Raw genomic sequence first — 18,445 nt, 5'->3', positions numbered from 1 at the left:
CTTCCCAACCTCCCCTCCCACCACCGCCACTTCAGCCCACACACGCAATTTTTTTTTTTTTTTTTGAGAAGGGGAAAAAAACCCAAAAGTGTTAAATGAACAAGAAGTGGTGAATTACCCAAGCGACTTTTCCTCAAAGAGCCAGCGAGCCGGGAAGAGGAGCTGCGGCGAACCCACCCGGAGCACCGGAGCTGCCCGGGGGGACCCGCCGGGCACCCAGCGGGGACCGCGGGGGCTGCGCGCTTGGCGGAGTGTGAATGCGTCTCTGCAGCGAGATGCAAAAAGCCCTGTCTGCTTGCATTTGACTTGCGATGCTGGCTCCTCACTAGAATGCAAACCCTTGCACAGGATGAAAACAGGTTTGTTGCAAAATTCTCCTGGAAATGTTTCATTCCCCGCCGCCGCCACCTTCCTGTCTGAGATGTCAGAGGAGATCTTCGTGATGACACGGTGGCAGATGCCTCTGCTGCGTACCCTCCGCTGTTCCGGGGAGATGTTAAGGCAGAGATAAATCTTTAATGCAGCTGTCTTTTCGTGTCTGTAGCGGTTGCTGCACAATCTGCACTTGATTGCAGCTAAAATATTCTTTTTAGGATCCGTTTCACAAAATGATGCAAAATAAACACAGATGGGAGAAACGGGGGAGAGAAAGATGCAATGAAGTAGTGATGGTGGATTGATGATCTTCCCTCTTTTCCCTCTTCCCAATGCCCTCCCCCAAAATGTGCCTTTTCTGAACACAAAATGCTACATTTCTGTTTGAAAGCAGTAAAGATTTTGGGGCCGGGGTTTTGGAGGGAGACTTCCATCAGCGGTGCTTGCCTGCCTGACCTTCTTAATGTCTGTGGCTACCAAGCCCATCAGCCTGTCTTTTGCCTTCACCTGTTCTAAAGTATGTCTTGTTTCTTCCAACACCTTGCAGGTCATTCTTCCAGAATGCCAGAGGAAAGTTCGCCCAAGCGGAGTCCTCAAAACATCCCGTACAAGGACCTGCCCCATATCATCAATGCTGACGGGCAGCATCTCTTCTGCAGGTATTGGAAGCCAGCAGCAACTCCCAGGTGAGCACTTTCAAGCAAACATCCTTTTTTACTATCCGTACATAAGCCTCTATTTGTGTAATTATTATTTATAGCTTGACTGGCATTACGGAGCTGTGTGCATGGAGCTTTGCAGAGCCGCTGAGAGAAATTGCTCTTATCTGAGAGAGCTCCTACTGTAAATGTATTCTCCAAACCTTCACGCACTCAAGTCAGCCTTACAGATGGGAAACGTGGAGTTACTGTCATTTCACGCACAGCTGGCTCGCTCGGCGGTTCAGAATGCCACCGAGCGGCACGGGCGGGTGGCTGGTGCCCATCAGCAATAACCAGCTATCTGCAGACCAACAGCACCGGCAGCCAGGGAGGGGTGGGCTGCAGCCTGGGGGGTGTTTGCTCTTTTTAATGTCCTCGGTGTCAACAACTTAAACGCCAGCATCTGACTTCAGGTTGAACAGCAGGAGCTGAAATCTCAGGGCAACAGGCAGAATTTGCTCTGGCTGCGTTGCTTTTCGACTGCCGTTGGCATTTCTTGAAGTATTTATAGTTAGTAAATGACTTAGTGAGCTCTTTCACTTGCAGCTGCGACTTCAAAACTGACCTCAGTAATAAACGCAGATGAGGAACTAGATAGAAAATTTTCTCTTAATTTTGTTTCATGATTTAAATAATCCCTTTACTGTGATAGCTTTCTACGCTGATGGCGTGCTGTTTACGATCTGCTATAATAAGCTATCTCTGTTCCTCCCATAGTTATGATCTTTCTTCCTCCTCCCATGCTGGGTTGGCATGCACTTATGCTCCCACTAGTAATATTGGTAACTACTTCATAAAAATCTGGATATTGTTTTATTGTTTTCTTTTTCTGCAAGCCAACAGGAAAAGCAGTGTTGATTTTACACAGCTAGAACACAGTCACAGGAAAAAGTTGCTCAAGCTGTAGTAGGGAGTTAAACTATTTCCTTGACCACCCAACAAGTTAGACATCATCCAGCTGTGTGGAGAGGTGGATACAGGTCCAAGTGAGCTGGCCCTGGGTTTTACGCTGGCCTAAGGGACAAGGGGGGTGACATGGAGGTGGGTGAGCACCTGAGGACACTGTCCCTGGGTGGGAGGACTGGGCAGCGACCCCACTGTAGCCCCATTGCACCGCTTGGGCTGTGGGACGTGGCTCTTGGTTGAACATCTCCTGGTCCACACAGCATTTTGAAGTTAGTTCTACTCACCGCCCTTCAGAACAAGGAGAAAAGTTTTTGGCGCTGATGCTTTGCATAGTCTTTGCGCCAACCTGAAGATTTCCTCTACGGAAAAAAAGCTATCAAAACAAGCTTCTACTGTGAAACCAGGCTGTCGTGTATTATAATGCTAATTAATCATTAACTGCCCACAACGTTCTTCACCCAGTTGTGGAATTGCTTTCTTTTTTCATGTTTAATTTCTCAGCAAATTAGTAGCGAGTAGATGGGTCTTTGATCAAGAAATGAAAGGATGATAAAGAGCTGAGAGTTAAAACTTGGTGTCTAAGTCCTCTGGGTAGTTAATTTTTTTAGGGCTCTGTGTACCAAGCAGTTAATTGAGAGCGAGCTTGCCCTAGTTTTGTGACAACAAAAGTGGATGGGATCAGTGTTGCTCATTTACAAGTGGTTCCTAAGTGTGTGTGTGTGTGTGTTTGCATTTGCGCGTTTGTGTATAAGGAGGGGGCGTACTGTTTATTATTAGCTCTTTTTGCATTGTTATGTATGAGAGATGGTGACTGAATAACAAGTTAGTGCTTGGATCCTACAGTCAAGAACACTCTTGAGAGCTTTGATAGGCAAACCAAAAATACATTATTTTTTCCCCTCTCACTTTTCATAAGTAGCTCAGCTTTTTCTGCTTCATATGTAGAAGCTCAGCAACTTTCATCTAATTTTAAATGTTCAGCAAAAGTGATCTATATATATACGTATGTATAGGGAGAGAAAGAGACACCTCAGGGGACTTTTACAGGCCTGTTACAGTTTATTCTGTTCCACATACTAAAGGCAATTCTTTCAGTCTTCTCACTCAATTGTTGATTCAGGCTGAAATCTTAACGCTAATGAATGACACTATAACCGTCAAACGGTGGGATCTTTCATTGATCCATTATGCGGCTAATCCCAGCTAGGGCTACAGAAATACCTTTTCACCGCACATGCCCAAAGGTTATCATTGACTTGGCTCCTGTTAGTATAGAACTGATCATCTTTGATCCACCCCGCGCCCCAGGGAAGGGGGAAAAATGGGATATCTGCCAAAGGAAAAATCAAGAAGTGGCCCTAGGCTGGGGTTGAAGAGGAAACAATGGCCAGGCAGCCTCTGAGAGTGGGGCCGACCAACAGACATCGCCTCCCAGAGCCGGTGTTTCTCTTTTATCTCCTCAAACAGACCCGTGGAGGTGGATAAAAGCTGTGGCGGACTAATGTGCAGCAGCATATTTAAAAATAAATAGGTATGTCAGGAAAATGGGGACATTTTTTAAGGCTCTCTTGTTTCGTGCTCACAAATATGCTGGCTCTGATCCCGTGCGGTGTTGATCTGCCTGGTCAGCCCATACTGGTGCACATATGGAAGCTTTGTTAGAAGTGCCACCGAGGCCAAGGTTGTGGTGCGAGTGAAAGGCACCTATTGTGAGTTCCTCAGCGGGGTCCGCTTTGTTTCCGAGGGGGATTGAGGTGATTACTGCACAGGGAGCTGACACACAAAGGCACTCGGATGTCATCATGATTAGATGGGGTGGATAGAGTAGGTAGTAATGGGACTAAGGAAGGAGGGTGAGTGTTTTCCACTTGTTTTTCGGGTGGGAAGTCGCTCCCGATGGCAGAGATGGGGACTGCGTGTCTTCTCTATCTGCTGGCAGCAACGCAGGTGCCACTTCCCTGGCCGGCAGCCCCGCGAGCTGCCCAACTTGTTGAGCCAGTTTCATCTTAAAATGTAATTAAGCGGTCTTGTTGAATGCAGCAGGGAGGGAAAAGCAGTATGTTCTGGTGTGGTTTTTGTGTACCGTGCCAACAGCAAAGGATTTGTAGAGCACAGTGAGGGCAAAGCTTAAGATCTGGGCAAGGCAGCGCATTTTCAAGACCATGGAATGTTGTCTGGAGGAACTAAGTCCCTGGTGCCAAACCAGATTGATCTTGTGCCTATAGCTTGTCCCAGCAGCTGAGGAAATCCTACTTAATGGGAACGCAGTCTTTGCTTAAACAAAAACAAGGGCTCCATGCAAGGTTACAGCCTCTGCCACCACCCTGAGCCGTCTGAGTCAAAGTATGAGGTAATGGGAGGTGAGGAATTAAGAAACCACGCTCTGTTCCCAGCTCTTGGACAAAGCTGCTAAGAATAGAGGTGGGATGAGGAAGGGGAAGGAAAGTTGGGAGGAGAAGTCAAGACATTTCCTTTGAGGCCCCTAAAGGGCCTGGAGAAGTTGAGAGATGACCTTCTTTTCCTCCCTGTTCTGCATCCCTGGAGCCTTTTCTGGATGCTTCATCTGTTCCTGTCACTGCCTAGATAAGCACAAACAGTTTGTTCTGGGGCATTTTCAGCCCCTCTGCTTGACCTCAAATAAACCCTGTGAGATTTATGCACCCAGCGTAGTGTTTTCCAAGGTGTTGGTAGCCTGTAGCCACCCTTGACTTCAGGTAGAGAAAGTGACGCTCAACTCTCCCCTGTAGATCAGACACTTCAGGTTGGACACCTGAAGGTTCAAGGATGCTTTTGAAAATGTGGGTTCCAGACATCCTTGTATCTCAGCTTTCTCATCAGTCAACCAAATCGTTATCTGGCTTGTTGGCATGATGCTTGGGTGCCTGTCCATGATAAGGTCTCTAGGTGTACTTAGATGATTGCCAGCACCTGAGGTGGTTGCTCTGTTGGAGGAGGTTACCTGAAGCTGAGACACGTGTGGGTCACCAACGTGTTCCTAGTCCATTATTGATGTTCACTGAAATGGGTTGGCTCAACTTCAGACACCGTGACCATGGGTTAAGTGAACAGAGTTGCAATTGTCCAAGTAAGCAGTGGCTTGGTAGGAGTTCTTTCAGTTCTACACCTGACAAGTGTAACTAAAATTAAACAAACAAAAAGCACCCGCTTTTCTATTTACTTTTGAAATTTATTTTACTCTTTGAAAAATGCCTGTCATTCATTCTGACTCGTTAGCAGTGAAAGGCCAAGCCAATAAGGAGAAAATACATTTCTCTCTTCCCCAAGGGCTTTGCAGAAGTGCCTGTGGTGCAGAAATACAAGCTGCCTTTCTGTTTGAACTGGCCCTTAAACTGTGAATATTGCTTGCTGGTTTTGGCACCTCATTACCAGCATTTCCATGGCATTTCCAGAAGAACAGCACAGCTCCCAGCATGAACAGATGACAAAGTTGAATTTGACTTTCAGGCCCTTCCAAAATGGATAAAGAAATAAATAAGCCAAAGTGAAGTCAAAGCAAAAGGAATCAAGCCACTAATTATAATGTCTTTAATTATACTGTGCGGTGTTAGTCTCTAGAAATACTTACAGGATTTTCTAATTCGGTGACACTCTGGAAGAACACTTTTGTTTGTGCTAATGAGGTCAACTTCAAACTAAGGCACAAGGGCCAGATTTGTAGGGTGCAAAGTGACTTATGTCAGCACCGTTTGTGGTGGGATGGATCCAGCTCCCTCTGTGTCTGATCACAATGTACGCAGTGCGCGGGGGAAATAACAATTATCATTGTTGAATCAACATTCCAGGCTTTACTTGTTCTATTGCTGTTGCCTGAGTTTCTAAAGCTTCCCTTCTCTTCATCAGGCATGGATGGGTTCATTTAATGCCAATATTCTCTTTGCTGCATGTCTTACTCCTTGTGGATGGGGGCGTCCTTCTATAATTTCTTATCTGTTTCCAGGGGGTGGGCAAAGTAGCAAACCAGCTTCATATAAGAGGGATTCTGACAGCCAGGGGAGCAACTTTGGTTCTTGCTGTAAATGTTTAAAACAGGCTTTTTTACTGGGTTTTTTTTCAGTCCCCACAGGAATATTCAACAGAAGCAAATCTGCCCTTTTTTGTTTCCACAGAACCCAAGGAAAAGGGCAAATTACAAAGGGAATAACAATTGTAATTAAACGATCCCTTTTGCTCATTGCACTGTTAGGATCAGCTTCTGTGCACAAGTGTGCAACCTTGTGACGTGGGTGTGTGGGAAGATGACTTTATGAGTTCTCTGTTATGAATCTCAAAGCAGTAAAATTTCATCCTGGTCCTGAGACAACAGCAAAGGAAGCAAAATCAGTGCTGGTTCTCTGGGAACCTTTGAAAATGGTGCTGCCCAACATGGTGAATATCAGAGCTAGGAGTAGATATAGGAGAAAAAGAGAAAAATGGTCTTGAGATTGTCTTGAAAACCTCAGTTTCTGCTGCTGATTCTGCCAGAGGGCTAAGCAAACCTTGCTTCTCTCATGCAAATAGTTCATTTCCTTGTAATGGGATTACAGGTGTGCTGATGGGTTCTGGCTTTGTACCAGACCCTGGCGATCCCCTCACTGGTCACTCAGCAGTTAGAGCCCTGCCTGGCCCTCCAGGTCTCTTAATCCTGAGCAGACCCAGCACTGGTTCTCCTCTCGGAATCCGGTGCAGAGTGTTTCTTCAGCTCATCAGCACTCTAAACCAGTCGCTTGTTGACAGGGATGCAATAGTTGAAGCAGACAAACTCATCAACCTTATCCATGTTCCAGGTGCGAGAGCACTTTACTTCATGAGCACCAGAAATGTGTAGCTTTAGACAAAAGAATAAAACCAGCTGCACACAGTTCCGTGCCTCAATTTCTTCATCACTCTTGGACATCCCTTGGGAACACACAGCAGCTCTTTTGGTCACCGTGAATAGATCTACAACAAGAGCTGGCTGGTAGAGTTGGACTGGCTGGTGGTTTTTCTACATGCCTCTCGCAGAGGACCTCCCTGTGTTTCCTTGCAAGTTCCCTTCAAGCTGCTGTGGCTTTGTGCTTTTCAGAGCTGGGGTGAACATCTGAGCTCTTTGTTCTTCTAGGGAAATCGCATTGTTCCAAGAGCTGTCCCTGCAGACACATTTGGCTGAGCTGCCTTCCCTGGGTTCAGGCGTGCCATTGTCCTAAGGTGCTTCCACTTGAATGGAAGCCATCAGTGTTTAACAACCTTCTATTGTCTCTTGGTCAAGAGATGTGACATAAGCCTGATAGCAAATGGCTGATTCTCCAAAGTGTCCAAAGAGATAGTATTGCAACCTGCCTCTGAGATCCCTTAGGATATGCTTAGGAAGCCCTTACCTCATCCCACCCCAGTTCTGTCCTTAATGATACCCACACATCCCTGCCCTGACTCTACCAGTACATTTGAACACTACACCAGTATGGCTTATTGTCCTATAAGAAGGAAATTATGGAATGACAGAATGTCCTGAGTTGGAAGGGACCCACAAGGATCATCGAGTCCAACTCCAGATTAGCAGCACCAGGGTAAAGTTTTTCGACATCATTAAAACTATATCTGTCCTAGGGTTTCTTCTTGAAGACCAATAACATGTCACTTATGTTAACTGGAAGAGAAACACTGGTACAACAATCCCAAATACCAACCCTGGGCTAGTCCCAACCATAACGGTCTTCTGGAGCAACCAACCCTTTGGTTAGTCACGGGGTGGTGTCAGGAAGGTGCTGACGGGCATCCACGGGCTGTCCACAACCAGCGACGGGCAGGACAACGGCTGGGTCCTGAAAAATGCTCCACTTGGTGATTGTGTTTGTTTCTTCCAGACAGACACAGTGACCAAACGGATTCATTATTTTTGCAGTAGCAGCCATGTAGCCATTTTCAATGTCCCAAAACCACGAGTAACACCAAACTTCATGAGTACTTCCACTGGAAGGAGACTCACCTTCTGCATGATGGACACCTGTTCTCCATCCACGAGCTATCTTCATTTCTGGCATGCACTCAACATTGGGAGCCTCTGAATCTCCCCATACTCAGTGATGGCAAAGGCAGCTTGCTACACCTAGAAAATTTAGTGTCAGAAAAACAATAAACAAGTCAATGAGGAGCAGAGAACAGGCAAAAAGTATGGTCAAGACAGTCATTAGGCAGTCAATGACTGGTGATTTACAGAATTGGACTCGTAATTTCTCTGTGCATTTTGTTTCCTCATCTAAAATTGGGTGTAATCATCCAGGCAAGTGATATGAATATAAGGGAGGTGATTGCAGTGGGGTCTGGAGTCCCTAGCTGAAAGCTGCCAGAGAAATGAAGTTATTCCTTGAGGTTTTGGTGGTTGAAGAGTGCTTGATGTTTGAAGAGAGATTTAAAAACAAAACCTACAAAGTGATGCATTAGTTGTTCTCTGCTGTTCAGCTAGAATTGTCTCAGCAGCAATCTGTTAGAAGAAAGAAAAGAGAGGGGAAAGTAAAAAAGGAAGCAAAATATTGACAACTGGGATAGAGCCAAACATTCAGCAGTAATAGCGTAGTAATCGTTTCCTCCAGTATCGAGTAGAGATGGGTAAGGAGAACATGTACAAACTACTGTGGAGTTGGTAGGCAAGGAAGATGACTGATCTTTCTCAGCCATCAGTCTGGCCTATAATAAAAAGAGCTCTGTATGTTTTCTTTCTTCCTTGATCAAGCTCAAAGCTTGCAGGCTGAGGGAATAAATCTTAAATCTTTGGCCTGTTTTTTAGAGCAGAAAGTTGGTTTAATTTGCTGTAGGTGTCAGTGGGTTAGCCAGTTCACCAGCTGGCCAAGTGAGCTGCTTTTTATAACTTCTCAACATATTTTTAACTTTTATTTTTCAAAACGGTGTCAGTGAGGTTTCAAATTCAACTGTGAAATTCCAGAAATCTGCAGTGGCTTAATTTGCTGGGCTAAAGGCATAAGGAGTCGCGGGGAAGCAGCAAGTAATTAAATTGCTGTAGAGATAACATCTCACTGACTTAATGGTTAAGCTTTTTCTTCATTTTTTCAATTTAGTGTGAAAGCTAGCCTACAATATTTGGAGTACCAAAACCCATGTTCTGAGCAGCATTGATCATCTCATTTTGTTAAAAATATATTTGAGTGATCAACATTCAGCCATCCTCTGATCCTTTAGCGAGGAGCACCGAGCGTCTCAACCTAGGTTGTCCTGAAGATGCATAGATCATTTAACTGACATTATTAAGCTGCCTGCAAGTTCATTAGGACAGAAAGCTTTATAAAAATTGGCTTTTCCTTTCCAAGTTCCATGGCAGTGGGAAGAAGGGTCGGGGTGATGGATCAGAGAACCTCTTGTCGCCCCATCCACCTCTTGTGCCCTTTGTAAGGCGTTTTGTGAATGAGGAGCATTGTACAAAAGCCAGCTGTTATTATTTATGCTGTTTATTTACTGGTCACATTTCTGCAAGCTGGGGAATGGAAAAGAAGGAAAAAAAAAAAAAATCAATCTGCAGATTCACTTTGTTTCTGTTTAATTTTGCTTTCAGTGTTTGGGGAATGTTGATTTGTTAAACACTACTCTTTCCTCTAAATACCCTAGATTTACACAGTTGGTGGAATTATTGCCTCATCCTTACACATAGGTGTACCATTCTCTTTTGAAGCATCATTTAAGGGGTCTGACCATCAAAGGTTCGCTTCCAGGTGTGCACGTTTTCCTGTCGCTTCAGGAGAGACGCTCGGATCCCTCAGCACAGCTAAACGTGGCATCAAAGCCCATTTCCATTTCACCAAGCCCAGAGCATTTCCAGCCATGTCCCCACTCTGCAGGCAGCTGCCAAACCTTCTCCTGCCCCATCTCGCAGCTCCAGAACTGGGGTCTCTCCTCCCCGTGTCCTACACAGCACACACAATGATTCCATCCCCATGTGGGAGCCCCACTGTTGCAATAAAGCTGATGAAGCTCTTTCCCTTCCCGTTCCTGGCTATGACAGATGCATCCCTTGCATGTGATCCAACAAATGGTGTCTTGTAAGTTGGCAGAAGAGAAACTCAGGGGGGAAGACAAAACATCTTTGCAAGCTCACACATCAGGTCTAACTCTTTCTTTGCTGGCAGTTTTAGGAGTCAGAGCTGGCCCGGTGGCAGGGGGGTTAATAATTGTGGTATTGAAAGTGTTAGCTCTTGATATTGCTGAGGCTTTTTAAAAATGGTCAGAAATAGGTGGTATTTCTCAGTTCCTGGTGAAACACTCCACAGAAAACACAGCGTTCCTGCAGTAGAATAACAGCTTGTGGTTTGAATAAATGTTGTTATTTCTGCTCTGCTGTAGGTGTACATGTATGTTTTGGTTCAGTGACTGCCAGATACTGTAAAGGAGTATTGATTTCCTTTTCTATTTTAAGCTTTTCTGCAGAAAAGGCATCCCACATGCCTTCAGCTTTCCTTGCCTCTACCTAAAGTGGCTGCAGCCAAGCATTTATCTAACTAAATACTCTCTTATTTTATTGTTACCACTCATCCTTGTTTTAGTGGTTGCACCCCAAGTTGGTCAGGTCCCCATTCACCTTCTGGAGTTCAAAGCTTTTCCATCAAGCCCGTTTTGAGAGCAATCCAACAAGACAGCGTTGAAAACCCATGGCAAGTGGTTCCTTATTTACATTGGTGTGGCAGTTCTCACTGCCGTAGATGAAGCCACCTCGGTGCTGGACATGAAAGAGCATTTTAGGAAACAAGCTGCCATAGCCAGAGTCTTTGGACAGCCAGATCAGCTCAGTGCAACCAAGAAATAACGCAGACCTGGGTTTGGCAACCATAGACAGAAGTCTCCATCCGTTTGTTAACTATTAAATCATCTGTAGGTAAACCATTGCACCTCAGCCGCACTCCAGATTTACTTTGGTTCAAAACCTGAATAAACATTTCAGCGTTTAAAGCAGACGTTGCAGCGATCGCTGTCTTAGCAGGATTCCTGTGTCTCATGTTTAACTGCTTACATTCAACTTGCTCTTCTACTTCAGGTCTACAGCAAACATGGAATAGTAAATTAATTGGAACATGCTCAAAGCCTTGGCAAGTGCTTTGCCTGTGACATTACTGATTTCCCAGAGGAATAGCTGCTGATACTGGTTTTGACAGAGCTTGTAAAGCCTCTCGCTGCAAAGGTTCCTCTCATAGCCAGGCAGGGCTGAAGTGCAGCTCTGGGATGTGCCGAGATAGGATTGTGCATTGGAAATTAATGTGGTTAATCTCAAAGTATGTTAAAATATACATGAGTGCTTTATGATTAAGAAATCACTCCTTGAGTTTCTGTCTCTGAGTTTATGGGATAATTCCACCCTGGCTTTTGGAAAATCACACAGAGAAAGATGGGCTGTTTGGAGACTCATGTTATCTGTGGCATCTGAACTTCTTACGAGTTTGTCGGTTTGTTAAAGATGATCAATTAAAATATCTACCAACAGAGAGGACTACAGACAAAACTGGATCAGAAACGTAGAAGTGAGGATGGGTAATGGACTCAACGCAGGAAGTAATGCAGAGTTCCATGTTGTGGATGGAATTGACTGGTTTACAAACAATACTATCAAGTCTAAATATTTCAGGGAATTGAAGTGTTACATTTTGCTTTAAACAATTGCCATACAATTAGGAATTGCACAGTCAGTGCTTTATGAAAAAGTAATGATACCATACTGTCCTGGGTTCACAGAACAGCTGAAGTGTCATCCCCTTCCTTGCTCCTTCCTTATTCACAGCTCTGTTCCAAGCTAGTGAAGATTTGCCCACATAAGCCCAAAATGCCTGATCAAGGTATTTCAGTTGTGCCATTTTTCTTGCAAGGAATGGCCTGGAAATGCTCTGACCCCCATGTGTCTGCTTTTCAGCTTCTTTCTCACACATGTGCCAGGGTGATGAGCAAATTCTTCCTTTAATAACGTTTTCAATATTGCTTGTCATGAGTGGTCAGTGCCATCCACTCCCTGAAATAACAGCTTGGGACTGGCAGTGATTAGAGCCATGGCTGGAGTCTAAAATGTGGACAAACCATTTTTAAGAACCATTCAAAGTCAGAGCAGCAGGTCTGGGAGTCCAATCCCTGATACCGAAGTGGAGGAATGTCTCCCCAGGGCAAAGTCCATGTAACCCTAGAATCCCTCTCTCTCCAGTTTTATCCAAGAAAGGGGTGGGAAGATCCGGCCCATGAATTTTAAGCTACACGATGCACGTTTCACCTCTGATCTCAGCCTTGTGTCCCTTAAAATATTACTTCAAAGCTTTCTTGGAACAAAATGCAGCTGGTCTCAAATGTTAACTTTGCAGAGGTTTGTCTAGAGCTGAGCAGTTGCCAGGTTCCAATAATTCCTTCCCTCCACCCCCACCTGAAGTTTCCTTCCTCTCTTTTCCCTGTATTAGACCACGCATGAGTTATTCTCGGTGAGAGCTTGCTTTGCTTTTCGAAGAGCTACAATAAATCAGCGTAAGCTGTTTCTCCACATTGTTTTGTGCTGGCTCTAGCTAGACCCTGTTGAGCCTTTTGTCTTGAAATATATCTGTACTACCCAGTGCTGTCTCTGCTCTGTTGATTTATGATGTCTACGCTTTCTGGTGTTGTTGAATAACCCACCCATGTTACTCCTTCAGAAGGTCATGGCAGTTGTCAAATGTCCTCCTAACTCGATGCTGATGAGGGATTGTTGTGATTTTGAGATGTATGATGAGACCAGGCTTGCAGACATGTTGCAAGAGGGTTGCTCATGGAAGCCAGCGCAGATTAAGACTGAGTCCTAAGTCTCTGTTGTGTCAGACAGTAGGATGCTGCCCCAATGAATAGCAACCCCTTTGGACAGGTTTGAATAGGAACTTCCAAGCCTGAGTAACTGGGGGAAGAAAGTAGGAAGCAGAGTTTGCTGGAGTGGTTTATATTTTAATTGCCAGTTTAGGATCTGGACAGGAATTAAGCTATTGATTCTACTAGACTAGACCAAGCCACATCAAACACAAATGTGCAGAATCCTGAATCCCCATAAGTCCTATAAAAATCAAGCAGAAATTCCATAATGTGAGCATAGTGCACGGTTCTTTGCATGTTCTGTGGTGCTCAAAGGTTTCCAGAGCTCTGTCAGATATCCACACTCATGCTACATGGTCTGTGATATTAAGAGAAGATTGATAGACTCGACTCTAGGCTGTTCCTACTCAGACTTGCTGCTTCTCCTGAGTTGGGAAAAGTAGCTGTAGGGCTGCTAGTTTAACATAGTGTTGTTCAGCTTCGGAGAGAGCTGAAAAAGAGGCGGCTGCCCAGGTTACAGACCTACTTGGCAAAGCTGTGGGTCACTAGAGCAGAGGCTAAGAATGCATTTCTCAAAACGGAGCAAGAGAGCGAGCAAAGCTCCTTGAAACATGGCTCGGCACTGGGAGCAAAGTCATTGCCTCTTGTGCCTTCAGAAGGACATAACTGCGTGTTTCCATGGGCAAAAGGACACACCTGACTCCACCATAAATTTTCCTGTCTAACCAGAGTTGCCGGAGTCTCCGCACAACAGGAGAGAAGTTACCCTATCTGTTTGTAGTCCCTGCCCACAGCCCACGTTTTCTCAGGTTGCTTTGGGACACAAATCACCTCAGAGAAAAAATAAAGAGCAAAAGCTGACTGAAAATCAGATACAGCAACATCCCTCTTCAAACTTCAGGTCTTAGATCCAAAGCAAGGGGCTCAAGAGCCCTCTGGAGAAAATGCCACCAATGTCTGGCTGTTCTTCGTTACATTTTCTTGGGATTGATTACCTGGATTTTTTGTTTTTAAAGGTAATCTTTAGCCAAATACCACGGGTAGAAAATCGGAATAACAGTTAAAGCTTCACAAAGTTACAAGTTGCTTAATGCATAGTCTGATTATATGAAAGGTTGCTAATCTTCATAATCAGCAAGGACCACTAACCCAGCTAACACTCGAACGCATACCTTTAGTTGATTTTCCATTATAATATACTTTGCAAGCAAAATATACACACACGACATTACATTTTTACCAAGTTTAAAACGTCTGTGAGCAACTATCCAGTTGCTTGTCCAAAAATGTCACCGGTGAAATGTTTTTGATAAATAAATGTTAATTGTTCACTGTGGTTCTAAGACTCCGGCTGATGCCAGCTACAAAGGAACCGATAAATCACTTCAAACAACACAACAAGATTTAATACTTAATTTCAGCAAGCCAGTCATTTTTCTGGCAGCCTAACGAACTCGGAGCCTTCCTGTCAGTTGGCTTTTCAAAAATTGCTTTAGGAATTTAGCGTCAAGTATTCAAAACTGCCCAAGTCAGATGTTCTTTGTTAGAGTTGATCTGTTTCTGGTAACAACATACATAATACCAAATGAAAAACACAGTTGCCTTACATAGAATAACATGGTATTAGCGTAAGTTGCAAGGGCTTGATTGAGGAAATCACGTCCGTGTGTGATTAAATCAGTCCATATTCAAAGCAGCACTTATAAATCCTTTTGAAAAACTTTATCTTGTACTTTTTAAGTCCTACTGACTTTCCTGAGTTAAGGAAAGTTTCCCAAGATTAAACAAATACTTAAATATTGTTCTGAAGAGGAATGCTTTTGAATGGGTGGAAAAGATTGCATTTTTCCTATATGCAGTCATAGGAAGCTTGTCTTCAGCTCTTTGGTCTAGTCCCAGTGCTTTGGGTTGTTTTCTAGCAATAAAAGAGCATGCATGGGGTCCCACAGACTTGCCTCTGTCCCCAGAGGACACAGCGTGTTAAAATCACACCATCCCACCCACAACCTTCCTCATCTAGCTCAGTTTCAACATCATTTTTATTGATAAATGAAGCAAGAACATTGGTCTTATGCTCAGCATCCTGTGTTTCTGGCCTACAAGATTTCACAGCACAGCAGCTGAGTGTTATTTCAAGGTGCATTTCTTCTAATGACAGCCCCCTGGTTTTGGAAGGCTCTTGTGTAAGCCTGTTGCTGCAGTTTATTTGCCCTGTAGTTCTTCTCTTGCAATTGTGGAATTGCATTTCTAAACAATTGCACTGGTACAGCAGAGGTGGGAACATGTACCCATGTGCTACAACTGGTTCTGCCCTTGTACCTAAAGCTGAATTCCCGCCCTGCAAAGCTGCTCACCACACAAGAAGTAAAATATTAGAGGATGTGAAGCTATAGTGAGAAACATTGAAGGGTGGCAAACAGCTAAAGTCTAGATCAGCTGGTGAGCCCTCCGAGAGGCAGGACAGAAAGACAACGTGTCTATATGGGTTTGTTCACACCAACTTTGCATTGCAGCCCGGCCTCTGCCACTCCTGACCTCCCTGATTCAGGAAAGGAAGTTTGCACGTACCTGTACCAACTGCATGGGTGGCATCATTGTGTATTTCTTATTGCACAACACAGGAGGGACCAACACCAGCCACAGGCAACCAGCAGAGATGGGGGAGCAGGGGGTGGTCACTGGTATTTATCATCACTGCCTAACGGGGGATAAGTAAAAACAGCTGGTAGTTGATTTGAGCAATAAAGGTAAATACCATCCTGCCCTCTTGTTTTAGTGACTGCTTCTGATTGCCAAGCTGTGCAGTTCCAGGAGGCAGAAACCTGCTGTGGGGAGGCAGGAATTGGTGGGGAATGCTATGGGAAGGGCAGGGATCTGTGCAAACTGGCTGCTGCTCTGCAAACAGCAGTCAATAAGCTGGTTTCCTTTAATAGCTGGTTTCCTTTAATTATTGTTGCACTAGTTAGGTCAGAGCAAGCATATGGGTGCTTAACTCCTGCTGCAGCTCCCACCTTGGCTTTGTGTGCAGACGCACCCACGAGCGTGGGGAAACGGTGCTGTTGTGTGATTAGGTGCTTGCTTGAGCAGATGCCCAAGCAATGCTATTTTGAGATGTTCAGTAATTACAGTTCCCCCAGCCAAAGCCTCTAAAGATCCATCAGGTTTCCTTGCTGGCGGTTAGAGAGACAGGAGCTCGCGTAGGTTCAGACACAGGTCAGTCCCCATCAGCTTTGCAGGTTGTGCAAAGTGTTTTCTACCTGACATGTACCAATTCCAAAGGATGTCAACCGCAAGAGCTGGAGGTGAAGAAATTTCTCCCCAGGATGAATATGATACGTGGAACCTTGTTTAGACATAATTGCCATCGAGGTGGTGCACCAAGGCACTGCAGTCCTGCAAAATCTTAAAGCCAGAAGGATTTCTGTGTTTAATGTTAAATGACTTCGTTGAAAGCAGTCTGTGATATTCTGTTATTCCAGCCGTTGTGGTAGGAAAGAGCCGGCTGCGATCTGGGAGCAGGGGTGTCTGCAAAAATGTTTACATACAGTAAAGAACTGCTGTCAGTCAATCTAATCACTCGTATTTTCATGCCAGCTCGCTAGCGAAAATATGTTGAACCACATATTTGTTATACAGCCTTCAGGTATTATTTGCCAAATCTAAACTTGTTTTTCCATGGAAAAGGGGAGATTAGGTGAAAGAGCCACGTCTTCCAGTCCTTGCTCAGATGATATTCATACTCGTTTTAATATTACAGGTGGTTGTGTTTAATGTATGGCCCCTGATGTATGGCTTAGACCTGAAAGCTGGAGCTAAAGAGCTGTGTAGACCTGACCTAGTTTTCAGTCAGTAAAGCCACTCTCACTTTTTATTCGACAACAAAATGAGCTACTTCGGTTTCAACATAACAATTAGGGAATTTTACTCCTTGTTTATGACCATCGATATGACAAAACTTTCAAAAGCATCTAAGTCTTCTCGACAGCTACTGCCATTATGGCTCTTAAGGCACAAACAGTCTCAGGTGTTTTATTCAGTATTTTGCAGACAAATAACAACCCAGGTGTCTTCCCCGTGGTGTCCAAAGGCTCCGTTGTGCGAGATGAGCGGCGAGGTTGCAGAACACTTTGCCTCTCTGAAGGATGGGGGGGTTTTCTTTTCTCACTGATTCCGCAGCAGATGAGGGGGCTGAGCGTGCAGCAGGATGCTGTCAGGCAAAGTCGTGGTGCCGCATCAGTGTGAATGAAAGCAAAATTAGGGCTTTGCTGTCAGGGGGGATGAAATAACAGCAAGAATTTCCTGGCAGAGATCTCTTTGCCAGCTTCCTATTAGGTTTCATTCACTTGATGCATTTCAGTATATATCTTCAAATATTTATCTGAGAAACTAAAGGAGGGGAGATTCAGGCCAGGCATGAGGAATTGTTGGCCCTGAGGGTGGTGAGAGCCTGGCCCAGGTTGGCCAGAGAGGTGGTGGATGAACCATCCCTGGAGACATCCCAGGCCAGGCTGGACGGGGCTCTGAGCAACCTGAGCTGGTGAAGATGTCCCTGCTCATGGCAGGGGGGGCACTGGGGGCGCTGGGAAGGTCCTTTCAACCCAAACTATTCCACGATTCTGTGATTCTATGACCAGGGCTGAGGTACCAGACCATTACATGTAGGTAGAGGCAGAAGCACTTGGATGGTGCCTCAAGTTTTCAGGGCAATGTACTGAGCAATGTCTGGCTATTCCAGCACTGGCCGCAATGTCTCTGCTGGGCTGCCTGTCTCTGGGAGAACTGGGACAGGTAAAGCCGTGATGCCTCTGCTACAGACAGTTAACATTGTCCCCCGTGGAATGAGCAGTCTCTCCCTTTCTTCAGTATTTGGAGCTATAATAGACCCTGCACTCTGAAAATCAGGCTGTCTGGCAATGCATTGATAACTTGACAAATCTATCGACAGGGAGAGATGACAAAGGAAGAACTGACCGCCCCACACACATAGTTTTGAATCAGTGATACTAAAGAACATTTGTAGAGCTCAGCAAGTTCAATATGCTACATGATCTAACCTCAGCCTTGCTAATCAGTATTAGACAGTTACCAGAGCATCTTTGCATTGCTGCTGTTGTGCTTGCTGCATGCTCTGTAAAATCCTTCTGGTTTTGACGGATGCTCTTTCAAGTTGTCCAGCATGAGCAAATCCTTTGAAGCAGCTGCTAATCAACGAGCTAGAGCAGGAGTTTCTACAGCATCCAACATCTTTTTTAAGTTTAAATACATTAAGATCAAAACCATTTATTGTGGTGAATACGTTTTCTAAAAATGTATTCAAAAGCTCCATCAAAATAAAGTTGAGGAATTCACTAGCTGTAAACTGCTGTAATTACTTTATGTTGTCAGTTCATTTAATATTTCACTTAATGTACTGAAAATGTCTAACTTGTAGCCTTCAAACTGTTTTGTGGTTGCTGATGTCGCAATGACAGACGGTACTTTTAAACGAACAAGTTATGTTTATGTTGCTAAAGCTGGATTTTAAATAGTCACCTGTCAAATTTAGCACAAAATCTGTAATTTCATTGCTACTTCTGATATAGTTCTACAGGAAAAACACTGGGAAGGTTCATTCAACTTGAGCCACTCTCATGTGTTGCCATTCCAGTAAAAGTAAAACGTCACTGCTAAAACTGGAA

General features: G+C 44.6%; 1 protein-coding gene across 2 annotated transcripts in view; it reads left to right on the top strand.

Moving 5' to 3' along the window:
* The window catches only part of MGLL (monoglyceride lipase), a 58,541-nt gene that overhangs the window by 1,045 nt on the left and 39,051 nt on the right, over positions 1 to 18,445 (top strand). Inside the window, exons 1-2 of one of the 2 annotated variants that reach the window (XM_082060442.1) lie at positions 206 to 359; positions 923 to 1,061. In XM_082060442.1, the coding sequence (XP_081916568.1) occupies positions 350 to 359; positions 923 to 1,061 (149 nt within the window). In that variant the 5' untranslated portion in view covers positions 206 to 349. Of the gene's footprint in view, positions 1 to 205; positions 360 to 922; positions 1,062 to 18,445 lie in introns of those variants that run through there. The other variant, XM_082060443.1, reaches the window with a different exon arrangement.

The sequence above is a fragment of the Streptopelia decaocto genome (assembly GCF_964273445.1).
Source record: "Streptopelia decaocto genome assembly, chromosome: 8".
Lineage (NCBI taxonomy): Eukaryota > Metazoa > Chordata > Aves > Columbiformes > Columbidae > Streptopelia > Streptopelia decaocto.
Note: the sequence above shows the minus strand (reverse complement) of the source record. Positions and strands in the feature narration are given on the sequence as shown.